Source organism: Belonocnema kinseyi, chromosome 6 (assembly GCF_010883055.1).
Source record: "Belonocnema kinseyi isolate 2016_QV_RU_SX_M_011 chromosome 6, B_treatae_v1, whole genome shotgun sequence".
Lineage (NCBI taxonomy): Eukaryota > Metazoa > Arthropoda > Insecta > Hymenoptera > Cynipidae > Belonocnema > Belonocnema kinseyi.
This window is the reverse complement of record NC_046662.1, coordinates 30,473,249-30,501,064: the sequence shown is the minus strand read 5'-3', so window position 1 is coordinate 30,501,064 and position 27,816 is coordinate 30,473,249. Positions and strand designations below refer to the sequence as shown.

The 27,816-nt window shown below is 27.9% G+C and overlaps 1 protein-coding gene across 1 annotated transcript; it reads right to left on the bottom strand.

Moving 5' to 3' along the window:
* Positions 1 to 550: 550 nt before the first annotated feature.
* LOC117174674 (cationic amino acid transporter 4) lies at positions 551 to 27,816 on the bottom strand. Its single transcript, XM_033363970.1, has 9 exons — positions 27,736 to 27,816; positions 23,744 to 23,893; positions 18,390 to 18,638; positions 13,678 to 14,013; positions 13,361 to 13,607; positions 10,474 to 10,873; positions 5,767 to 5,998; positions 5,247 to 5,408; positions 551 to 874 (listed from the first exon to the last, which is right to left on the bottom strand). The coding sequence occupies exons 2-9, from the start codon at positions 23,883 to 23,885 to the stop codon at positions 693 to 695; spliced, it is 1,950 nt and encodes a 649-aa protein (XP_033219861.1). The 5' UTR covers positions 23,886 to 23,893; positions 27,736 to 27,816; the 3' UTR covers positions 551 to 692.

The following is a 27,816-nucleotide window of genomic DNA, read 5'->3' as shown; positions in this document are numbered from 1 at the left end:
GGTAATTCAGTTTAACCCGATATAATCCAATTTTGCTGAATCGAATTTTCAGGAGTGGTTTCCCCCTCGATGAAATTAAATTTTTCAACTATTATTTTTTCTCCCAGAACACTTAAATACTATTAGAAATAAACCCAAAAAAATCATAATCTAACATAGGTGATGCAAATCATACAGAAAATGTGTAGTACAAAAACAATTTTTATAAAAAAAAAATATATAGTACGTTATTTGTGTTTCTTTGGTGAAAGCTCAGGGGAAACCTTCCTAGAGGGGATAATGCAACCTACAGTAGATAATCTTTAATTAAAAATACTACTGTCGGTAAAATAAATTTTTTTATCAATATCTAAGACACTATACGTTTTTTTAAATTAAAATTAATTTTTATTTTAATTGTGCTCCTAATTAATGATTCTCCACTCTAGGTTGCATTACCCACTGTAGAAAGGTTCCCCCCAGATTGATTAATTTGTTTTTTTTAATGTTCAAGAATTCAGATAATGAAGTCTGATGACCTTTTTAATGGCATATTTTTCATATGATTTCATTTACTATTATTTTTCCTTTTTGTCGAATTAATAGTCTTTTTAAAAGACTATCGTCGAAGGAAATTTTGAACCTTCATATTCTAGAAAAATTATTCGTGAGATCAGCTTTCTTTTAAGGTTGATGTGTTCATTGGAAATAATTTAGTGCGATAAGTCATCGCTTTCAAGAATAGGCTTCTTGTCACCTTTTTGGCTGACTCTTAATGTGGAACCCCATTTAGCACCCCGACCTGCTTCTGAACTTGCCATCAAGATAGAGTAAGTATTTGGACCAGCAGCCTCTTTACTGTAGTGGATTCCGTAGAAAAAGTAAATAAACATTCCTGAGAATAAAATATGTGTTAATTATATACTTAATTATACAAGTTATTAGTTTATTAACTAAATAATGTATTGACCTAATTGAGATATTTCTATTTTCTAAAAATTAAAGTTTTTCGGAAGAAAAAACTTTACTCGGCTGGGAATCGAACCACAACCCTACCAATTCCCGGTCGGATGTTCTTACCACTAAGCTACAGAAGAGATTGAAAGAGGAATCTTTTTTCTGAAACACGCTCTCTTTTACGAGGTATTATGATTTCAATACAAGACAGTTTTGAAAGGAATCTTTGTTATCATCGGAGATAATAACGACCGATCAGTGGAGACATCTTTCACCGACCGAGAAAATGGAAATCAACACTATCGATCTAAGTTAACTCAAACAGCAGAAATTCTTTAACTCCTTTTTAAACTAGATCGAGCTATGGATTAAAAAAAATATTTAATTAAATTTTTTCTCCAATGATTGGTAATCACCATCTCCGATGATAATACAGTTTACTTGTGAAATTGGCTTGTACTTAGAATATAACAGTTAGCAAAAGACAACGTGTTTCTGAAAAAATATTCTTCTTTCGATCTTTTGAGTAGCTTAGTGGTGAGAGCACCAACTGGCAATCAGTAGAATTAAGGTTCGATTCCCCGCGGAGCGAAGGAGAAGATCATTTCCAGAAAAAGTTTAATTTAAAAAAATTTTTATTCGCAGTTCCATTTAGTCTGAAAAGACTTTAAAGAATTTCTGTAATTTGAGAAGTTATATTTGATTTTGATTTTCACAGCCTTTTGTTACCATCGTCGATGATAATACAGATTCCTTGTAATATTATTTTCTTTTCTTTTATAAAAATATTAAAACTTGATTTTCTCAACGAACCCACCCTTATATTTTATGTTAATGTTTTTTTAATTTTTACTTTGATAAGGAAGATATCTTTTGAGATTCATGCAAGGCCAAATAACTTTTGTGGCCAGGAGAATCCTTTTTTTACAATCGAACTTTCTACTTTTTCTTAGAAACAATGACAAATAGGAAAAAATGTTAAGATACAAATTTTTCACATCTAAAAAAGTTATCTGAAGATGTATCTTGTTCTTTTCTTCTTAGCATGTTTTGAAACAAAATTTGAAACTAAAAATTTTCTTATGATATTAAGAGAAATATCTTTTTTGATTTTTGAAATGTTGAAAGATATTTTAAAAAATCAAAAAAAAAATTGTAAATTCTAATAAGATTATTTTCTTCTATTAGCAGAAACTTTTAAAAAATATTTAGAACAATAAAAAAGGTGGGGTTTTCCAGAAAATATATTTTTTTATGTTTTAAAAACTTGCAGAAAAAAATAAGAAAGATGTTCTGGAACAAATGAAAGATATGGCGAGATTTGTTAACATGCTTTTAACTGCCATTTTTTTTATAACGAAGAGTAGAAAATTCGATTGAGAGAAAACAAAATTACCCCGAACACAAAAGTTACTTAGCCAGCACCAAACATATAAGATATATTTCTTATAAAAGTAAAAGTTTAAAAAATTAGCAAAACATTGAAAGGAGAGTTTTTTGAGAAAATCAACTTATAATTCATTGATAAAAAAAATGAAATTAGTTAGTATCAAAGTATATATCAAAGTAGAAGTTCAAAAAACAATTGGCAAAAAATTTAAAGGTTAGCATTTTCATAAAATCCACTTTTAGTTTTTTTCAGAAAGAAGGGAGAAAATAATAAATATCTCAATAAGGTCAACAGTTACAAAGCTTTTCAAAAATTACAAGTGTAGAAAATAAAATTAATTTTTTCAATAAAAATGTAAATATTCCGTTTTTGAGTGAAAAATTATATTTTTGAGTAAAAAATTTAACACTATTTGGTTGAAAGTTCACGAATAATGTTGGAAAATTCTCTTTTTTGTAGAAAATTAAACTAATTAGTTGAAAATAAAATTTTTTAAATAGTAGCAACATTGTATTATGCTTTTTGTTTAATATTAACCCAAGGTGTTAACTTATTTTGAAATATGGTTAACAATAATTATTTATAATAAGATTTTGGAGGCATTATTAATTTTATTTTTAAAAATTCGTATTTTGGGCTGAAAATTCAACTTTTTTTATTCGAAATAAAATTTGTTGTTGTTGAAATAACAACGATTATATTATTCTTTGAAAATTAATTTTTATTGTTAAAACTTTAAATACAGTGTTAAAAATTCATTTTTTGTTTTGTTTATTTAAATATTATCAATTAATTTAGTTTTAAAAAATCCATTTGGTTAAATCTTAAACTGATTAGCTCAAAATAAAAATTTTTGTTGAAAAGTGATTTTTTGTTGTTAAAAATTTTACAATTTGGTCGAATTTTTGTCTTTTTATTTACTGAAAAATATTTCTTATTCAAAATTTCACTGATTTATTAAAAGTTCGTCTTTCAGGGTGAATTCAACTGTTTTTCAGTTAAAATATTAATATTTTTTGGTTAAGTAAAAAATTCTTTTTTTTAATATGAAAATTTACCATCTTAGTTGAAAATGTATCTCTTGGGTATTGAAATTTTAACTGTTTTTGCGTCATATTTTTAGTTTTAAACTAACAATACAAATTGAATTAGATTAAATTCAACGATGTGGTTCAACATGAAGCTTTTTGTTGAAAATTCATAGTTTTGGGTAGAAAATTAAACTTTTTTTATAGAATGTCCTTCTTTGTGTCTTCAAAATTCCACATTTTAGATGACATTTTTTTTTATGAATAAAAAAATCTTTCTTGGATGAATATTCCAAATTTATATTGAAAATTCGTCTTTCTTGAAGGAATTAAACTTTTTTATGTTTGAAATTCATATACTTTTTGTTTGAGATATCAAATAATATATCTCTCATTCAAAATTTGTTTTTTTGCCAATAATGCAAATATTTGGTTCAAAAAAGAATAGCATTGTTAAAACATAAGTTTCTTGGTTGAATATTAGTTATTAAATTTGAAAATTAATCTATTGGGTTGAAAATTATTCTATTTGGTTAAAAATGTACATTTCTGTTGATATTTTACATGTTTTATTAAAAATTTAATTGTTCCTTAGAAAATTCGTCTTTGTCTCAATAATAGACCAGTTTCTTTAAAAAAAATGTTGTATTGAGAAATATTTGAAGACTTCATCATCTTGTTGAAAATTGGTCACTTTGGATAAATTCAACTGTTTTTAATTAAAAATAAAATATTTTTGTGTTTATAATATCAACTATTACATTTTTTGCTAAAAATTTATATTTTTGGGTTTGGAATTTAACTTTTTTGTGACAATTTCCTTTTTTGGCTCACATATTCCACATTTTACATTATTATTTCTTTATTGAATAAAAAATCTTCCTTAGATGAAAGTAGAAAAATAATCTGTTTGAAAATTCAATTAGCTAGTTAATATTAAATTTCATGTTGCAAATTCATATTTTCGTACAGAAAATTCAACAGTTTTATAGAAAATTCGCAATTGGGCTAAAAAATTCAAAATTTGAAAGCAATTTTTTTTTCCTTATGAAGTGAAAAATATGTTTTCGTTATAAATTCAACTTTTTTGTTCAAAATTTGTCATTTTGTTTAAAAATTGAACTCTTTTGAATTTTTTTTCAAAATTAATTTTTTTAACTGAAAATTTAGCAATTTTCTTTTCGCTTGGAAATTCACTATTTGAATAAAAATACGTATATTTTTTTTGAAAAGTTGTATGGGAAAATGCAAATTTTTAAATGGATGAAAAAATTCAATGTTCAGTTAAAATAAAACACCCACTTGAAATATTAAGCATCTGAATACAAATAAATGAAGTTTGAGCTAGAAATATTAGGCGAGTCCGAGTAAATGGTCCAAAAATTTTAAGATTTCATGGATTTTCAAAATCGGAATTGGATAGCGAAGGAAAATGAAATCGTCGAGATTTTTTATAAATACAAACTTGCTTACGAGAAATGAAGATTTGAATTAGAATGAGAAATTAATCACAATAAATAATAATAATAATCAAAAACAATAAATCAATTTTTTTAAGTGTTGAAAATTCAATTATTTAATAAAAAATTTAGCTATTTTCTTACAAATTCGTTTTTTTGGTTGGAAATTAATTTTTTTCACTTAACATTTAAACATGCCATTTTTTTGTTGGAAAGTATCTTTTTTAGTTGAAAATTTTTTGAAAAGGTCGAATTTCTGATAGACTTTCCTCTAAGTTGTAATATATTCAGGTTTTTTAGTTTTTTAGTAAAAATTTTCCTACTTAAAATTAAACAATTCCACCGCCGACCCACCCACGCAAACCTTTTTGTATAATTTTTGAATGGCTTCTTATTCACCTTATCTATTAAAAATTTTAAAAATCTACTTACCTACAAGCATCCAAATCAGAAATCTTAACCACGTCAAAAGTGATAGATGGAACATGAGTCCAATATTAAAAAGAATACTCAGTGCTGGTACAAGGGGAACCATTGGCACACGAAAACTTCCTGTTCTAGGATTCTGTTTGTGTGCGTGGATTATAAATAAACCTGTAAATTATAAAAAATAAGATCGTTTAAAAATATTTACTGAATAACATTTAGAGATTACCGAATAAAACGGGGCTAAGCGGGACAATGAACGGGTAAAGCGGGACACAAGAAATCTTGAATCCCGCAATTTTTAAAAATTTTTCTGGTTGAAAAAGGGTGGAGACACTTTAGGGTAAAGTGGGACACACAAAATCTTTGTGTTTCAGGAATTTCTATTGCTTTATTTAAATAAAGATTGAGTATCCCGTTTTACCCCGCATGTCCCACTTTACCCCGCATGACCCGATTCACCCCGAATGAGCCGCTTAGCTTCATTTTAATGTACTAGTTGTTTATAGAAGACGAAAAAACTTACTTCCACAAAGTATGAGGAATAATATTATGATTACTATGTAATTCCACCAAGCTGGTGATGAGGAGCTTTGTACTAAGAGAATAAGTTCTGCGCATAGGGCAATACACCCTATTGAGTAAATGGATATCGATGCTACAACCACGACTCCTGGATTATATTTTCCCACAAAAGTCGCCAACCATGCATAACGAAGTTTGAGCTTCCCAGTGTCTTCACGATAATTTATTAAGTGCTGATTTAAAAAAAATATATATATATATATACCTTATTCGAGAACAAACTTGCTTTTTTAAATTAATTTTTTCTTAAAAAAGATCTTCTTATTTCGTTCTACTGGGAATCAAGCCACAGAACTTTCGATTGCCGATTGGGTGTCTTCCCATTAAGCTATTCGAGCGATTGAAAGAAGAATCTTTTTAAAGGAATATTTATTATCATCAGAGCTAACTACTATAGATCAATGTAGACGTCATTCCACAATCTGTGAAAATAGAAATCAAAACTATCGATCAATTTAACTCTTCAAATAAGAGAAAATACTTAACGTTGTTACTGACAAAATGGAAAACAAATTGAAAAATTTCATTTAAATTAAATTTTTGTGGAAAAAGATCTTCTCACTTCGCTCCACTGGGATTAGAACCACAGAACTTTAAACTGACGTCCAAGTGCTTTCCCATTAAGCTGTTAGAGGTCGGAAAAAGAATATTTTGTTTTGAAATACATGCTATCTCAGGCCAGGTGTTACACTTATGATACGAGTAATTTAAAGTAATATCATCATCATTATTATTAGTATTATTATTATATATTATCATCAGAGCTAGTTACTGTCGATCAGTGTAGATATCATTTCAAAATCTGTGAATGTAGAAATCAAAATAATCGACCAAGTTAAAAAAGATCTTTTCACTTCGCTCCACTGGTAATCGAACCACAGAAGTTTCAATATAACGGTTGGGTGAATTCCCCTTAAGCTATTAGAGAGATCGAAAGAAGAATCTTTTATTAGAAATACACGCTATCTCAGGCAAGGTTACATTTATGATACGAGCAATTTAAAGGAATATATATTATCATCAGAGCTAGTTACTATAGATCAGTCTAGATGTTATTTCACAATCTGTCAAAAATATAAATCAAAACTATCGATCAAGTTAACTCTTTAAATAAGAAAAAATACCTAACGTCATTAATGTTCAGATGGAAAATAAATTTTAGAAATTCGATTTAAATTACATTTTTCTGAGAAAAGGTTTTCTCACTATGCTCCACTGGGAATCGAACCACAGAACTTTCGATTGCCGATCGGGTGCTTTCCCATCAAGCTATAAGAAAGATTGAAAAAAGAATCTCTTTTTAAAAATACATGTTATCTTAGGCCAGGTGTTACATTTACGATACGAGTAATTTAAAGTAATAAAATCATCATCATTATTAATATTATTATTATATATTATTATCAGAGCTAGTTACTGTCGATCAGTGTAAAGATCATTCTCACTATGCTCCACTGGGTATCGAACCACAGAACTTTCGATTGCCGTTCGGGTGCTTTCCCATTAAGCTATTATAGAGGTCGAAAGAAGAATCTTTTATCAGAAATACACGCTATATGAAGCCAGATGTTAAATTTACAATATAAATAATTTAAAGAGATTCCTTTAAATTTTCTTCAAACTGTTGCCTTTTAGGATATTGTATACATAAACAAAATTTTCATTTCGAGCTAAGGAACGACTTCAAAATGTACTGAAAAAAATTGAACCATAATTGGTTTGTATTAAATAATTTTAAGATTATGTATTATCAATTAATAACTAAAGCAATATTTCGATGTGACACGAAAGGCTTTTTTCAATTTTTGTATCGTAATGAAAATATTGAAGTTACATAATTTAAGCACTACTTGAAATTCTCGAATTTAAAACTTTTTTCAATACAATAAAGAATATAAAATAATATTAATAATTATAATAATATAGCATGAAAGTTTTTAATAACTAATTATTTGTTAAAACTTTTTGATAACTTTTATTCAAATCAAAATTAAAGTCTGATAATTAAAACCAAGAAAATAAACATTATTAGTTTGTTTTTAAATTGATATAAGTATAATTTATATAAGATTCTAAAGATAATTTAAATACAAAATTTGAATATTTCAGACGTGCGAGAAAACAATCTTAAATATTTTTTAGAAATTTTTTAATTTTACAGGATTTTACTAAATATTTGGAAAAAGTGCTAGTCTTTTTAAAAGATGTTTAGAAATTTTAGATGCTTGGAAAAAATGAAGAAATATGTGATTAATTTTCGGAGAGGTTTCGAAGTTTTTGAATATTTCTTATTTATTTAAAATGCCTTAAATTCTTTACAAAAATTTTTAATGATTAAATATATTTTTAGTTTAAAAATCATGCAAACTGTAAAAAAATTGCCTTATAATCTTTTAAATTTTCTCAAGCATTTTAAGAAAAATTGTTTATTCTCTTGTAACCTTCCTGAATCTCTTTAATTCTACCTAACATTTCTTGAATTTACTCGAATTCAAAAATTTTTTAATCTCACTGAATTAAAACATGTTGCTTTCAAATCTTCTACACTCTTGTTTGAAATTTTAGGACATTTTTTAATATGATTAAAAACGTTTTTTTTTTAATTTTCTCTTAAAGTTTATTTCTCAAGTGTTTTGAACGGGTATAAAATGTTTTTAAATAATCTCTTTAAATTAATTTTTCGAAATAAAAATTAAAGGTGTACTTTTCGAACCAACATAAGCTTTAAAAAAATTATGCAACAAAATTGAATAAGAAGGCTAGTAAAGAATTATTTTCCTTAATTTTTCTAAAATTATGCAATATCGCAGAATTGAAAAATGTTGCTTCAAAACCTTTTACACATATTTTAAAAATTTTAGAAAGTAATTAAAAATATTTCGTGACCTTCTTTCCATTTTCTCTTAGAATTCATTACAAAATAATCATTAAAAATTTTCCCATGAAATTTTTCTTCATTCTCTTTACACCCTGCAAAATACAGATAACATAGAAAAAATGTATATTCTGAAAAATTACAAAAATTTTCTAAAAGACTTTAATATTCTTTTTCCATACATTTTGAATTCCTTAAAATTTTAAATTATTCTTATAAAATTAAACCAATACCATTTAAAATCTTCCCAGGAATTTCTGCATGAATTCAATCTCCTTAAATCTTTCATAATTATTGCAGAATGAATTTGTAAGAAAATAATCGGAAACAAAATTAAAACACTAGTTTTTTCTGTGTAACCCCAGACAGAAACACTAAGAAAGTAGGGGAAGTTAGGATACATGAGGGTAAGGTAAGTAGAGATCATAAGAGAAGGAGAAGCAGTTGGAGTAAGGAGAAATGATGTTCGGAGAAGTCGGCAAAATAAAGAAAGAAGTATTAGGGTAAGTGAGGAGAAATTATCAGAGGGGAAATAAGGAAATTGGACGAAGTGAGAAGAAATGAGAAGAAATTATGGTAGAGGAAGTAGGAGCAGTGAGAGAAAACTATGTAGAGGGACGCAGGAAGAGTGAGGGCAAATAATGGTGGGGGGATGAAGGGAATTAGGCGTTTAGGAGAAATATGGAGATTTGAAAAAGTTAGGGAAAATAATATTTGAGGAAATGAGTGAAATCCGCAGAAATTGTGGAAGCGAAAGTGAGGACAAGTAAGAGTAGGGAAATCAGGATAAGTAATGGAAAATTATGTGAAGTGATGTGAAGAAGTGTGAAGAAATATATTGGAAATGTTGGAAATGAGGAAAAATAATGAGTCAGGAAGTAAGGGAAGTGAGGGGATATAATAGGAACCGAACTAGTAGAAATAAGAGGAAGTAAGAAAAGTAGATGAAATGAAGGGATATTATGGAAGGAGAAGTAGGGTAAGCGAGGAGAAATGTTGGGAGGGAAAATAAGGGAAGTGGGAGAAGTTAGGAGAAATAAGGGAAGGGGAAGTAGGAGAAGCGAGAGAAAACGATGTATAGGAACGCAGTAAGGGCAAATAATAATGGAGGGGTGAAGGAAATTATGGGGTAAGTAGAAATAGGAACAGTAAGGAAAGTTAGGGAAAATAATCATCAAGCAAATGCGGGAAATAAGCCGAAATTATAGAAGCGAAAGTGAGGGAAATTAAGGGGAGGGAATGCACAAGAAGTGAGAGAAAGTGATGGGAAATGATCTGAAGGGATGTGAAGGGATGAGAAGAAATGTATGGGTAATGTTGAAAATGAGGGGAAATAATGGTTAGGGAAGTAGGGGAAGTGAGAGGATATAATGGAAGTAGAAGTGGTGGAAGTGAGGTATAGTAAGGAACGTAGAGGAAGTGATGAAAAATTGCAGAAAGACGTAGAGGAAATGAGGGGAAATGATAGGATCGAACGTTAAGGAAGTGAGAGAAGTGTTGAGAGAGGACTTCGGACGGATCAGGAGAAATAGGGGAACTTAGGGTTCATAAGCGAAGGAAGATACAAAAAAAATAATAGGAAAAGTAGGGGGAGGGGAGAAATAAGGAAAAAGGAATTAGTGTGAAATAAATGAAAGGAAATAAGGGGATTAAGAGGAGTAAGCGGTTGAGAAGTGACGGGTGGACATATAAAAGACGTGTAGTCCGAAATTTAAAAAATTCTAGGCCATGCATACGCAACATGAAATTATTACCAAATAATTTAAATGGTACCTGTGATTCAGCAGAAGCTAGACTATGACCATCACTACTGGAATCAGCGCCTTCTGTCGGTGGTGATGTAAGGTTGCTAGAAGTACTAGCTGTCGACATTGGTGATAAGACTTTTTCTGGTCGATACCTGAGTACTATGATACTGGCAGATACAATCGTGTAAGCCAGGAAAGTACCAATTGACATGAATTCTACAAGATGTTGAAGGTCGAATAGTAAAGCCAGCAGGGCACTAAGAAGACCACTTATTGTCAAATTTACAATCGGAACTTGGGTCCGTGCATTTATACGACCCAAAAATCCAAAGAGGAGTCCATCAGTCGCCATTGCGTATAATGTGCGAGGGAGAGAAAAAAGTGATCCAAAGAGAGTCGTTGTCATTCCGCAAAGGGCTCCGACACTGTAATATAAAAAATTATAAATTAATATAAAAATTACCCAATGTAGATCCATTACTACTAGTCCATAAAAACATTTCATGAAAACCTGAAAATCCGGGGAAAGTCAGGGATTTTGAAAAAAAATGGTAAAAGTCAGAGAATTTCTATAAAAAACGCTTTAATTAGAGTGAATGAGGGGAAAGAAGGGGAAATGATATTTGTAGGTAAGGGGGAATGATATGTGAGGGCAATGGTGTAAGGGGAAATGAGGTTAGGGGAATTATAAAAAATCAAGGGTAAACTATGGAGGGAAAGTAACAGAAGTGATGGTAGGGAAACTGGAGGGAGTGAGAGGAAATGAGATAGGTGGGCTAAGTGACGTTAAATGTGGGGGAAGTAGGAGAAGTGAGAATGAGCATAACTAGATGGTGAGAAGTTAGGAAAGGATGGCAAAGCGATGGTTGAAACATGGGGGGGGGGGGTTATGAGAGGATATGGGAATTTAAGGGAAATAGGCGAGTAAAAGTATGGGATCCAGAGGTTTAAATGACTTTAGGTAATTCCAAAGCATTTGCAAGCCCTTTAAAAAGATTCAAGATTCAAAAGATTTCAATGGATTTGAAATATTTGGGGGAATTTTTAAATATTCCAAAAAATTTTTTCTTGATTTCACTTATGTATAGGAATTTTAAAGGATCTTAAATAGTTTAGGGTATTTTAAAAGATGTCAAAACATTTTAAAGAGTTTCGGAAGGTTTTAAGAAATTTCAAAATATTTCAAATAATTTAAATAATTTTAGTGACGTTTTTTAAGTTGCAAGAAATTTTCGATTCATTTCAATAATATGAAGGGATTTCAAAAAATTTGAAATATTTTGGCCTTTTTAAAGATTCCAAGATATTGTCAATTAATTTCAGTAATTGCATGAGATTTCAAAATATTTGAAATCATTTAGGGAGTTTGAACGATTTGAAGAAATTTTGAACATATTTTTAAATTTTCAAGGAATTCCCAATGATTTAAATCATTTTTAAGGATTTAAAAAAAATTTCTAGGATCTTGAAATAAATGAAACAGTTTTAAAAAACCTATAAGAATTATAATATTTTAAAAGGTTCCAAGTAATTTTATAAGATTTTCGAGGATTTTGATGATTTCCAGGGATTTCCAGGGATTTAAATCAATTTTCTAAGAGTTCAGAAACAATTATCAGATTTTATAAGATTTCAAAAGATTTTATACTATTTTAATTAATATGAAGAATTTATTTACAAAATGTGAGGAATTTCGTAGGATTTCAAAGATTAAAAGTAATTTTCAAATATTTTTTTGCAATTTATTTTTATTTATATAAAATTCAACCTGAATTCTGATTTATTTATCCTGAATTCCTCAGAACTCTCAGGATTGTTTTAATTCAATTTAATTGTTCTAAATTCACTACATTTTCATCAATTTAATGTATTTTTTTCTAGCTTTTGTTTATTTTATCCCAACATTCTCTAGATATAGCTTGAATTTTTAGGAATTTCATCAAATTCTTCTTAATTTATACTTTCCATCCCCTACTTTCCCTAAATTTCCCTCTCTGTCCCTCTTGCCCCTTCCAAACCTTTGGCCCAAGTTTTCATAACTTCTTCCTCATCTACGTTCCCCCTTCCACGTTAACCCTACTTTCTCCCACATTTATCATCACTTCCCCTCACCCCTATTTTCCCCTTAACCCCCATAGTTACTCTCTTATTATTTTCTCTACTTCCCCTCTAACCCATAATATCCTTTCACTTTCTCTAAATCTCCTCCCATCATTTTGTTTACCTCATCTCCCTTCACTTTCCCTACTTCTCCTCGCCCTTCTGACCCGAATTCCCTTACTTCCCATCCTTTCGTATACCATACCATACCTCCTCCATTATTTCCTCTCAACTCCTACCCACTTCCCCGAATTTTCCCTTCACTTCTGCTTCTTCTTCTCCCCAGAATTCCCCATACTTTCCCTTCCTATCATTTTTCCTTAGGATTCCCCTCTAACATTTCACATCATTTTCCCATAATCTTTTTTTTAATTTTCTTTCACTTCCTTTATTTTTTCTCGTATGGTTTCTCTTCATTTCTTTACTCTTCATCCTATCATTTCCCCTTACTTTTTATTCCATAATATCCACTGTCCTTATTGGCCCATGCTTCCACTGCTTTCCCTACCATCACTTTCCCTCTCTCCCTCACTTTCCCTGCCATCATTTTCCCTTACTTCCCCTTGTCTTATTACCCCCTACTTCTCTCACTTTCTCTACTTCCCCCGATTTCATATTACTTTCTTACTTTCCCGTCCATTAATTCCCTTTACTTCCCCTTCTAGGAAAAAAGCACAACAGACGAACATCTGCCGAAACTATAAAGTTTGCTGTCTGGGGCTACGAAACCCCAAACATCTAAAAAAGGGGGAAAAGGGTAAAAAATGGGATTAGCTTAAAAAAGGGACGGACGATTCAAAAATTAATTTTACCTGATAACATATTTCGCCCAATATATACCCTTTGAAGCAAAAGCCTCCGGTAAGGCCGCAGTTGGATTGATTCGCCAATATGGAACTGTCAGTGTCAAAGACGCACTCACCAAGACATAACCAATTGTTACAATCCCCATGGAAAGGGCAGTTGCGATTGGTATACTTCGAGTTGGATCCCGAGCCTCTTCACTGGAAGTAGCAATAGAATCAAAGCCAACAAATGCATAAAAACATGTAGCAGCACCTGTAAGTTAAAGGTAAGTTAGCTTAAGGTGAAATTCAAACCACTAGATTCCAATTTTACCCATTTTTACCGGCAAGAACTCCTCGGAAGCCAAAAGGCAAAAATCCATTATCCTCGGAACTCCAATTAGATAGGTCCGCGTAATATATACCTAGGCCTACTACTAAACCCATGACACCAAGATTGACAAGTGTCAAAAAAGAATTGACTTTGGCAGATGTCTTTACACCTAGGCCGAGCAGGAATGCATAAGAAATGCACAAAAGAGCAGCTAGAGGGTCCGGAACATGACCCAAGGGTTCTCCCATGGTGTGACCACTCATAATACGATTAGTTAGGTTACTGATGGCTCCTCCTGATAATGAATCTACATAACCACTCCAAGCTCTTGCTACTGAAGCAGCACCTGCAAATTTTTAAATCAGACTTTATTCTATATTTATAAAATCAGACCCGATTCCAAATTAATAGAATCAGACTTGATTCTATATTGATAGAATCAGAATTAATTCTATAATGATAGAATAAGAATTGATTCTATAATGATAGAATCAGACTTGATTCTGTATTTATAGAATCAAACCTCATCCTATATTGGTAGATTCAGACTTCATTCAGTATTGATAGCATCAGACTTGATATTATATTGATATTATCAGACTTTATGCTATATTATTACAATCAAGCTTTATTCTATACTGATAGACTCAGACTCGATTCTTAATTTATAAAATCAGACTTGATTCTATTTCGATAGAATCAGACATGTTCCTACAATGATAGAATCAGACTTATTTCTATATCGATAGAATCAGATTTCATTCTATATCGCTAGAATCAAACTTTATTACATATTGATAGAACTAATCTTCATTCTATTTGATAGAATCAGACATCATTCTATTTTGATAGATTCAGACTTGATTCTATATCGACAGAATCAGGCTTGATTCTATATTGATAGAATGAGACTTAATTCTTTATTGATAAAATCAGACTTGATTCTATAGTGACATAGTCAGACTTGATTCTATATTTATAGAATCAGACTTCATTCTATACCGATAGAATTAGGCTTGATCTAATAGTTATAGAATCAGACTTGAATCTATATCGATAGAATCAGACTTGATTCTATATTCATAGAATCGGACTTGATTCTGTATCGATAGAATCAAACTTAATTCTATATTGATAGACTTAAACTTCATCTTATATTGATAGAATCAAAATTACAGAATCAGAGTTGATTCTCTATTCATAAAATCAGGCTTGATTTCCTAATTATAGAATCCGACTTCATTCTATATTGATAAAATCAAACTACATCCTATATTGATAGAATCAGACTTGCTTCTGTATTTATAGGGTTAAACTTCATCCTATATTGATGGAATCAAATTTCATTTTATATTGATAGAATCAGACTTGATTCTATATCGACAGAATCAGGCTTGATTCTGTATTGATAGAGTCAGACTTGATTCTATGTTTATGGAATCAGACTTGATTCTACATTGATAGAATTAGACTTAATTCTATATTGATAAAATCAGACTTGATTCTATAGTGACATAGTCAGACTTGATTCTATATTTATAGAATTAGGCTTCATTCTATACTGATAGAATTAGGCTTTATCTAATAATTATAGAATCAGACTTGAATCTATATCGATAGAACCAGACTTGATTCTATATTGATAGAATCGGACTTGATTATGTATTTAGTGAATCAGGCTTGATTCTTCATTGATAAAATCAGACTTAATTATATAGTGATATAGTCAGACTTGATTCTGTATTGATAGAATCAAACTTAATTCTATATTGATAGACTTAAAATGCATCTTATATTGATAGAATCAAAATTACAGAATCAGAGTTGATTCTCTATTTGTATAATCAGGCTTGATTTCCTAATTATAGAATCCGACTTCATTCTATATTGATAAAATCAAACTACATCCTATATTGATAGAATCAGACTTCATTCTATATCGATAGAGTCAGGCTTGATTCTATACTGATAGAATCAAACCTAATTCTATATTGATAGAATTAAACTTTATCCTATTTTGATAGAATCAGACTTGATTCTATAATTACAGAATCAGGCTTGATTTTAAATTTATAGAATCAGACTTCATTCTATATTTATAGAATCAGACTTGATTCTATATTTATATAATCATACTTGATTCTATAATTACAAAATCAGACTTGATTCTATATTGATAGGATTAAACTTCATCCTATATTCATGGAATCAGACTTTGTTCTGTATTTCTCGAATCAAACTTCATTCAATATCGATCAAATCAGACTTGATTCTATATTTATAGAATCAGACTTAGTTCTTTATCGATCGAATAAAACTTGATTATATATTAATAGGATTAAACTTCATCCTATATTCATGAAATCAGACTTTGCTCTATATTGCTAGAATCAGACTTCATTCTATATCGATCAAATCAGACTTGATTCTATATTGATAGAATCAAACTTATTTATTTAACGATAGAAACGGACTTGAATCTATACCGATAGAATTAGGCTTGATTCTAAATCGATAGAATCAGACCTGATTCTACATGGGTAGAATCAAACTTCATCCTATATTGATAGAATTAGAATTGGTTCTCTATATGGAATCAAGTCTATTTTTCGACAGCTTGAATTTTTGGAATAAAATAAACAAGCATGTGTTCCACTTCAGGTAGTAAAATAATTATAAACTTTATATAATATTTAATATCAAAAACAATTTCGTAAAATTTAATCATGTGCTCAGGGATGACCTTCTTTTGTTTATTTTATCACCAGAAGTCAAAATATCAAATTAGACTTCATTGCATATACATAACAAGTCTAAACTTGATTCCATATTGTATAGAGCAGTCAATCTCTTAGTTGAAACATCTGATAATTGTTGGTTATAAGAATTAAAATTATGATATGTAACAGGTAATTTTGCAAAAACATTGTAATTCGACTGACCCCTACAATATAAAATCAAGTTCAGTTTATTAAAATAATAAAATATTAATCAACTTTATACAATTGTAAATTCCCTATAACTTTATACGAGGGTAAATATAACAGGTAATTCCATAAATTTGCTCACATTCTGCATGTAGGTCTGTTTTTATTTATTTTACCACTGAAATTTAAAATAGACTTGATAATAAATCCAAAGATGCCACAAATTAGAGTAAAATCCCGTAGAAATTCGATCTCTGTAAGCAAAACTATTGCGTTTTTAAACAAATTAATTAATTTTTAACCAAATAGTTGATTTTTTAAGTCAAAGGATACATTTTCAACCAGAAGATTAATAATTTTGTAGAAAAAAGAATTTTTTTCACCCAAATAGATTAATTTTCAACCGGACAATTGCGTTTTTAACTAAAAAAGGTCATTTTTAACCAAAAATTAAATAATTACATGCTCACTTAAAAAATTTATTTTTAACCAAAAAAGGAATAAATTTCTAACAAAATAGTTAACTTTTAAACAAAAGAGCTGACTTTTTACAAAAATGTTGAATCTTCAACGCAAAACATGTATTTCTAATAAGTTTTCTATACTTTAAACAAATTAGTGGAATTTCTAACTTCATTTTCAACTGAAAAAGGTTTCTCAGTCGATTAAGAAAGCAAATTTCAACAAAATTATTGAATTTTAAAATCAAAAACACGAATTTCCTACAAAAAGTTAAACTTTCAACCAAAAAATGAATTTTTAATCCAGAGAATTAATTTTCTACTGAAAAATAAAATTATCAACTAAGAGCGATAAGTTTCCAACCAAAAATCTAATAGCTAAATTTCCATTTGATAAAAAATTATTTTTTACTCAAAAAAATAAGTTTGCAACAAAATAGCTAAAGTTTGAAGTAGAGAAATGAGTTTTTAACTAAAATGATGACCCTTCAACCAAAAAAAAAATAATTTGCAAGAAAGGACAAATTTTTAACGACAACAAACTTTTCACTTAAGAATGTTTTATTAATCAATGAAAAAGATGAAAATCATCAAGAATTTTGAATTTTTAAGCCCAAAAGATAAATTTGCCACAAAACACTTGATTTCTTAACAAAATAAATGAATTTGTACCAAATATTTGAACTTTCAACAACAACAAAAAAAGGATTTTTAACCAACCTTCCTTTAACAAAAAAGAAGAATGTTTAACAAAATACATAAATTATGAACCAAATAGAAGAATTTCTAACTGAAAAAGATGAATGTAGAGCAAATCTTACGGTGTCCTCTACAGGGCCATTCATACATTAAGTAACACTTTTAAGGGGGGGGGGGGGGATTAGTCACTAAGAAATCTTAGATTTATGCGCGGGAATTCTTAAGAGAACTTGGAAGAACTCTTGGAAATCTCTCAGCAATCTAGAATTCGTGAGAAATCTCGGAAATCTTTTTCTAAGTGTGGACAAAGGCGATCAGCCGACTGAATCCGAAAGCCGTCGAGTTTTGCCGAGTCTGCCACGTAAGTTATGATAGCGAGCAGATTCGAAAATCTCGGAACTCCCGGAAATCTATACGAAATGTTGGAAATCTCTATCGAAATTTAATAAAGACTGCCGTAGTCACAGTTTCAAGATTTCCAGATACTCTCCTGTGTGCCGCATCACCCACCCCCGAAATTTTTCCTGCTGTACCCCCCCCCCCCCCCCATTTTCCAGATACAGTCTTGATTGTCAGGAAATTGCATTACGTAATTTATGGATGGCTCCCGATTTGAAAGAGCAATGCTAACTTACCGATCATGTGCTCTAAAATAATATTCCATCCAATAACAAATGCCCAGAATTCTCCGATTGTAACGTATGTGTAGACGTAAGCGCTTCCGGCTTTTGGGACTCTAGCACCAAATTCTGCATAACAGAGAGCTGCTAATAAGGAAGCAAATCCAGCAATTAGGAAACTAAGAACAACTCCTGGTCCTGCTGTATCGTGTGCGACAGTTCCAGTTAAAACATAAATTCCAGCACCGATCATGTGGCCCACTCCTAATTAAAAATATAAAGTAAGTATCGTTAAACGGCTCTAAGTGGGACAGTGTAGGGTAAAGAGGGACACCAAAATTTTCCATCTTATGGAGTGGATTCCACGTCTTCCTTTTGTGCGGCGATTCTCAATTATTCTGAAGACTCCTCTTCGATATCCCCACTACTGCCACGCTAAAAATTGCCTGTGTGTGGTCTCTCTCTCTCTCTCTTTCTTGCTTCTTTTGAGATTTCCCTACTACTCCACCACTACGCAAGCACATTTTTCAAAATCTTTTGCTACTTATTGTTTTTGCAAAGTAAATATAAATAAAATTGCAAAAGATTTCATTTAAAAACTTTTATTTTTTTAATATTGAAATTTGTCTATGTTTCACTTTTTTAGTCTCTTAAACACGAAGTGAATTAGTTTGCCGAAGGCTCCCCTTTCCTTTATGGCTATTTTTCATTGGAATAAAAAGAAAATCGAATTTGAAAAAAACTCTATTTTCAAAAAATTCCTATCCTGATTTCATTTACACTCTTTTATTTAACTCTTTGAAATGTTCTTTTTTAGAAAAAGTTATCAAATCTATGTGCTTCATTTTAATTATTTTTTAGACAAAAGTTTTGGTTAAATAAAAAGATCAGATTTTTAAAACTTTTGTCTAAAACGTCATGTTTTACAAAAATCAGTTTAAAAAATCTTTCTATTCTAAAATAAATTTTTTTCTTTGATTATATTGGTGTAACAATTGATTTGATAGGTTTTCGGTATTATAAAAATGAAAATTCTCAAATTAATTAAATTATTTCCACCAAAGAGAAAAAGAAATTATTGGTTGGTGCCCGGAAAAAGTGAAAACATTTTTATCTTTTTCTATCGAGAAATCTGAAAAATGCAGAAAAATAAAATTTACAACAATAAGATTAACGAAAATATTTGAAATAATAAATTCCCAAAATTGTAAAGTTACCCACAATTTCAGAATTCGGAATTGGCGACATTCCCGAATCATAAAATTACCAACAGTTTCTATTATCACCAAATTGGGAAATTGGAGATTATAAATGTCCGAAATATCCGGAATTGGAAAATTCCCAAATAATAAAAGTTCCTAATTGTGACATTCCCGAACAGTTTATAGTATTACCAAACTGGGAAATTACCGAATAATAATATTCCCGAACGGTTTATAATCTTACCGATTTGGAAAATTCCTGAATAGTAATATTTTCGAACAGTTTGTAATATTACGCAATTGAATAATTTCCGAATAATAAAACTTCCGAACGGGTATATTAACGAATTAAAAAATTACCTGATAATAAAATTCCCTAACAATTTATAATATTACCGAATTGGGAAATTTACGAATAATAATATTTCTAAATTTAATATTATAGAATTAGGAAATTCCCTAATAATTAAATTACCGAATAATACAAGCTTCGAATAAAACGTCCCAAATTAGAAAATTCCAGAATAATAAAATTTCCGAATAATTAAATTCCTAAATAATTAAATTGCCGAATAATAAAATTCATGAACAGTGAATAATATTACAGAATTGGAAAATTCCCGAATAATAATATTCCCGAAAAGTTTTTAACAGGAACGAATTGAAAAATTCCAGAATAATAATATTCCCCGACAGTTTATAATATTACCGAAATATAAAATTCCAGAAAAATAAAATTCCTGAACAGTTTATAATATTAACAAATTAGAAAATTTCCCGTATAAAAAAATTATATAATAATAAAATACCCAAATTGGAAAATTTCCGAATAATAAAATTATTTTGTACTTTAAAATTATTTCTTGAAAAAAAGATCCTACTCCATCTTCACTCCATTGGGAATCGAACCACAAAACTTCTGATTTCCGGTCAGGAGCTTTTCCAATTAAGCTATTAGAGGGATCAGAATAAAAACTCTTAATTCAAGAACATAACGCTGATTTTTAGCTAGGTGTTAATGGTACAAGTAATTATTAAAAATTTTTTTCCAATTTGAAGATGGAGTAGGATCTTTTTTTCAAGAAATAATTTTTATTTAAAAATATTATTTTCCATCTAGTCTTATTAAGACGTTAAGCACTTTCTGTTATTGAAGATTCTTAACTTGATCGATATTTTGTAGATTTTCTGCCTTCATGGTTTGGAGGGTTGATCTACTGTCGGTAAGGTACAATCTCTGATGATATAGCAGATAAATTAAAAAAAAATTTAATTATTTTGTACTTAAATTCTCAAATCGGAAAATTCCCACATTGGAAAATTCCCAAATTGGAAAATTCCTGAACAATAAAATTCCTGACACAAAAATGCCGAATTATGAAATACCCGAACCGGAAATATTCCTGAATAATAAAATAAACGAATATGAACAAATAATTTTTTTATTTTAACACATTTTTAATTGTTTAAATTCAGGAATTTTCTAGTTTAAATATTTTATAATTCTGCAATTTTCTGTCGGCAATTTCCCAATTCTAGAATGGTATTATTCTGGAATTTTTCTATTCGGGAATTTTCAAATTCGGTATTATTATTAACTTTTCGGCAATTTTATTATTCAATAATTTTCGAATTGAGGAATTTTTTATTTAGGAAAGTTATCATTCGGAAATTTTCCTTTTTTGGAACTTTATTTTTCTGGAGTTTTGAGTCGTCCTTTGAAATTATGGGAAGGCTAAAAAATCCCGAAAAATGATAATAAAATTTCTTAAAATAAAATTCCCGAATTGGAAAATTTTCGAATAATAAAAATTCCCGAAAAATAAAATTGACGAATTGGGAAACTCTCAAATAATAAAATTCCCGAACAGTTTATAATATTACCAAATTTGAAAATTACCGAATAATAAAATTCCGGCCAGTTTATTATATCATATACCAGAAAATTGCCGAATCATAAAATATCCGAACTAGAAAATTTCCTAATTTAAACAATTAAACATTTTTCAGAAATATTATTTATTTGTTACTAATAATTTAAAAAGAATAAGTTTAGAAACTTTAAACATTAAATATATACTTTTTATAAAATTATTTGATCATTGTATTTTTAATAAATGAATAATATTTATGAAAGAACAATTTTTTTAATTATTTTCATTGGGTAATTTTCTTTAAAGAATTTTATTATTCGATAATATTGTAAACTGTTCGGCAATTTTCTAATTAGCGATTATTCTTATACGCAGATTTTATTAGTCGCGAATTTCATTATTCAGGAATTTTATTTTGCGGGAGTTTTCAGTCGTCCTCTGAATTTAGGGGACGATTGAAAAATGGCCAAAAAAAAATTCGCGATACTGTACAATTCCTGAAAACGAAAATTCCCGAATAATAAAATAACTCAATAATAAAATTTCTAAATTCAAAAATTCTCGTATAATGATAATTCCGAATAAGAAAACTCGAGAATTGGGCAATTTGTGAATAAGATCATTCCCGAATAGTTTATAATATTATCAAATTATAAAATATCCGAACTAGAAAATTTCCTAATTCAAACAATTTAAAAAATTTTATAAACATTATTTATTTTTGATTAAATAATTTAAAAACATTAATTTTAGAAACCTGAAACATTAAAAATATATTTTTTTAAATATTTTATTATTTTGTTACAAAAAAACAAGTCAATAATTTCTTTAATTATTTAAATTCAGGATTTTTCTATTTTTGACTATCCGGCAATTTTCTATTAATAATTCAATTATTCGGAAAGTTTCTTAATTGAGAATTTCATATTTAGGCAATTTAATCATTTCGGGAATTTTTAATATAATAATTTTCTTTTTCTGGAATTTTACAGTGTTAAAAATTTTCTTCTTGGAGATTTTTCAGTCAAACCCGGTTTTTAAATTTCAATTTTTTCCGTTCCTAATCAAAAATAGTATATGCTAAAAATAATAAAAACAATTCAGAGTTTATTGAAAATGTGAAAAAAGCATCTGTTTTAATTAAGTTAAATCTAACCTTTTTGAAAAAAGTTGAAATTTTCTTTCAGCATGAATTGAAGAATTAGGCAAATTTTTTTATTTCAATGAATTATTTGTTGTTGTGATTTTTTTTGCTATTTTGTAACGCTTCGAACACATAAAAATATATTCCACGAAACTAAAATAATAGCATGTGTCTTTGCTTCAAGACAAAGAAAGTTCAGGTTCGAAGTTTAAAAAAAATGAATTTTTTATTTAAAGTTTATTTAAAAATAATCAAGAGAAATAAGCATATAATAATTAAGTGGTTTCGCTATATGAATGACCAGTTATTGTACTCGATAGTGAATTACAAATTAAACTTTTGCTTATTTTTACAAAATATAAATTTTTAATAAATCAAAAGTCTAAAAAATTATTCATAAAACCGATGTATTCAATTACAAATATTATTTTGCAATAGAAAGATTTTATGAACTTATTTTTGTCACATTAGGAAAAAAAATGAGTGAAATAGTATATAATTACATTTAAATAAACAATATAAAAAATGTTTATTTTTTCACAACATTTTTTTTAACGAATTGACCTAAAGGACACCTGTTTTATTATTTTTTCTCTAAAATTTAATTTTAAAGCACAAAGAAAATCAAGGTAGGCATTTTTCGGAAATTGAGTTTTTTCTAATCAAAATTTTTTGTTAACAAAAATTTTAAATGATTAGGGCAATTCGCATTTTAGGGACTCAAAAATGGTCCAAAATAGAAAAAGTGCAATAACTTTTTTAAAAAAATTAACTGAAGTTCCTGGCAATCTATATTTTTTCTACTGAACAAATCAATACCGTGGATAATTCAACCTACTTTAGGTAATAGTTCAAAGACTATTCGTGTTCATAAAAGAAAATTAAAATGAATTATTATTCTTTTTTTTTTGCTTTTAATTTATAATTATCTCCTGAAGGTTGCATTATCCACTACGGGAAGGTTTCCTCTAGCTAGAGTTTAAAAAAATTTACTTAATATATTTTTCTTTCTCTATAAAAAATAAGGTGCCCGCTTTACCCCGCATGTCCGATTAAGCCCCATTTCAGGATATTTTAGAGTAAAATCGGTAAAATACATTGAAATTGTTTTTAATAATCGGATAAAAATGTTTCCACTTGGAAACTTACCTAGCAACGTAATGTCAAAGGTGGAAAGACATCTTTTTAAAGGGGTCTCCATAATGTCACCCTGTAAATGTTTTCTCCTATTCATTTTTCCACACACTCCTGCCATCACATGACCAAGAATCATTCTCCGAACTGATGGCATATTTAATTCTGAAATTGGATAATTTTTTTACTAATTACCAGAGATTGAAGAAATTTTTCTAGTGGGAAAATTAATAATTCCAAGTTTGGAAATTTCGTAAAAATTTTGTTTTCGGTTTTATTGTCCTAAATTTTTTTAAATTTAAAATGTTTGAAATTTCAAAATGATGATTTCAAGAAAATACTGGAAGAAATATATTAAATTCTCAAGTAATTTTCACACAATTTTAAAATTAAAAAATTGAATTACTTTTTTTACAAAATGAAAAGAGAAGCAGGGACAAAATAGTTAAGTTTTCAACCAAAAAGATCAATTTCCAAACAAAAGGATGAAATTTTATCACAAGTTCAAATTTTCGGAATAGTTACATTTTGAGTTAAAATTTGATTTTTACCTACAAAATAAATTAATTTTCAACTAAAATAATTAATCTTAGAAAAATAAATTTTTAACCAAATAGCTGCAGTTGTAACCAGGAAAAGCATAATTTTTTAACCAAGAAACAAATAGTTGAACTTTCAGTTAAAAAGATTAATTTTCAATTTAAAAAACAAATTTTCTTCTAAAAACTTGAATTTTAACTAAGATTAGCTTTCAACTAAAAATGAAATAGTTATAATTTAAATTAATAAACTTTGATTGATAACCTGGAAAAATTAATTTTCAACAAAACAGTTCAATTATCAACTAACGAAATTAATTTTCAACTAAAATAATAAATCATTAAGAAAAAAGTATTTTTTAATCAAATAGTTCAATTTTCAGTCAATAAGATTAATTTTCCATAAAAAAACGAATCTTGAACTGAAAAAGATAATTTTATAGCCAAGAAACGAACAGTTTAATTATCAGATTAAAAAATGAATTTTTAAATATAAAAACGAATTTTCAATCAAATACTTGGATTTTTAGCTAAAAAAAATTCTTTTCAGCCAAAAAGTGAAATAGTTATTTTAAGTAAAAATGTTATTTTTGATACAAGAAAAATAAATTTTCAATGAAATAGTTAAACTAGCAACAAGGGAAATTAATGTTCTACTAAAATAAAAAATCTTCAACAAAAAAAAATGAATTTTTAACTAAAAGTTGAATTGCTAGCAAAGAAGAGCAATTTTCTACCAAAAAAAAAAACGAATCTTGAGCTGAAAAAGAAAAGTTTATAACCAAGAAACGAATAGTTCAATTTTGAGTCTAAAAACAAATTATTAATAAACAAAATATTCTGAACAAAATACATGAATTATGCATCCAATAGTTTTCGGATTAAAACATTAATTTTCAAAGAAGAAAAAGTTAATTTTCAACTAAAATGATGAATTTTCTAACAATAAAGTTATTTTTTTAACAATGAATACGAATTATCAAGAAAATACATGAATTTTTAATCAAATAGTAGGTATTTCAATCAAAAATAAAGTAGTTGCATACATATTCAGATTTAAAAAATTAATTTAAAAAAAATTAACAATTTAATTTTAGATTCTACCAAGAGATGAATTTTCAACCAAAAAAATTAATTTTCTTTCAAGACAGGCTTCCAAGAAAAAAAACTAGAATGAATTTCCTAACAAAAAAAAAACGAATTTTTAACAATATACATGAATTTTGAACCAAATAGTAGAATTTTTAAATAAAAAATATCAATTTTCATCAATAGGTTTAATTTTCTGAAAAAAGAAACATAAATTTTATACAGAAAAACATCAGTCTTCAACCATAATTAGAATAGTTAAATTTTGTAACAAAAGAAAATAATGTTCAACTAAAATGATGAATCTTGAACGAAAAAATGAATTTTTAAACAAGAAAAATAATTTTCTACCAAAAAAGACGAATTCACAAAAATAGAAATAAATTTACAACCAGATAGTTCAATTTTCAGCTAAAAATGATCAATTTTTAATCAATAATATAATAATTACACTATTTTGTTGAATTATCTGCTGCACCAGCAACAATCAAATTTAAAAAAATTAGTTGAATATTCAACCATAGAAACGAATTTTTAACTGAAATGATGAATCTTTGAATGAAAGATACATTTTTAACCAAGATAATTGATTTTTTACCCTAAAATACAAATGTTTAATTTTTTTAAATTTCAATAAAAAATAAAATGGTAAAATTATCAGCTAAATGTAAAATGTGCACAAAATTTCTCTAAAATTTATACATTTCTTTTGAAATTTGTATAATATTTCTCTACAATTTCTATAGACTTTCTGTCCAACTAAAATTTCATAATTATTATTTCCAGTTAATACCAGAAGACTTGCATACTGTTTTCAAAATTTTAATTAAAAACTCAAATTTTATACAATAAAAAAAGAAATGACAAAATTTTCTTTGTAATCAAGAAAGCTCTTTTTAAATATCGTAGCTTGCAATAAGATATTCAATAAGATTAAATTTTTATTTGTTACATTTTTAGTCACACCGAAATTTTTTAATCATAAGATAAAAAAATAAAACAATGGATAAAAATTTAGGACATAATTTTTGATAATTGATCCAAATTGATATTTTTAATTCAGAATTAATATATTATATCGTTTTGCAATATATAGACAAACAGTTGTCATTTTTTATTAAAAACACCAATTACTGACAAAAGACACTAACATAACCTGAAGTTGTTGAAAATTGTAAAAAAGAAATATTTTCTGTGAAAAAGTGAAAAAAAAAATTTCTTTGAAATTTGATGATTTTTTATAAAAATACAGATTTTTAGACTAAAACGAGAACATAACCTAATATTTTTAAAATTTTGTAAATCTTATTTGAAATTTAATGTTATTAATTTTTGAAATTTTTCTTTAAATAAACCGATTTTCTGTGCATGCAATTTAAAACTATTCAAAAATAGTCAACCTTATTTAAAATATACTGCTTTTTGTCTCAAAATACAAAATTAAGATTTAGAACGCTAACATAACCTGAAATTGTTAAAAAATGATCAATCTTTAGAATGTAATGATTTTTATTTAAAAATGTGTTTCCAATAAAAAACTCTAATCAAATCGAAAAGCATAAATCGTCGAAAAAATTCATTTTTGAAATATAATTATTTTTAATTAAAAAGACCCAATTCTGATGCAAAAGCTAACATAACCTACAATTGTTGAAAATTAAGCCTTAAACTGATTTTATATCCAAATTCTGTTTTAAAAATACTCATTTTCAACAAAAGACTCTCATAAAAAACGTGTATAAAATTATTAATAATTTATTAGAGAATTTGAAATATTTCATTTAACAGCGCGAGAGTATTAAATAACAAGCATTTTTCGCAATAGGTATACTGTTTTCTATGATTTTTCTTAATAAAAAGACATTATTTGCTGACTAAATTTTCAAAATTTGAGAAATAACTGTGATAGATAGGAAAATTATTCTTAGTACTTCTCTAAGGTAGCATAGAAACGTTATTGATTTAATAAAATATTAAACCTGAAACATATTCCATGTTTATTATATAAGCAAGAATAAAAAAACCATTATCGATCTTCCCGTAAAAATTTAATTTTAATATTTATATATTTAAACCAAAATTTCACGTTTTTATCAAATAGATAAAACCGAATATTGGAACATATGTGAATATTTTACAATCTTGCTAATTTGGAAAATTAATATTTTAAATATTACAAAATCAGAATGGATGCAGATTCTTAATAATTAGTAAATTAACACCTTCATTGTTCAACACTAATTATCAACAAAATGACAGTAATGAATTTATGAATATAAATTATAAATAAAAATAAAAACTTGAATGACCATTGTAATTTGATAATAGCAAGTATACGCATGTGATTGAATGTGGATATGTAGTATTTGTATTACTTACCCTTTTAAAGCACTAATTTCTATAGAAAAATAATGAATAAAAATCGGAGTTGTTACTGTGAAGAACGAATGAACAGTGCGA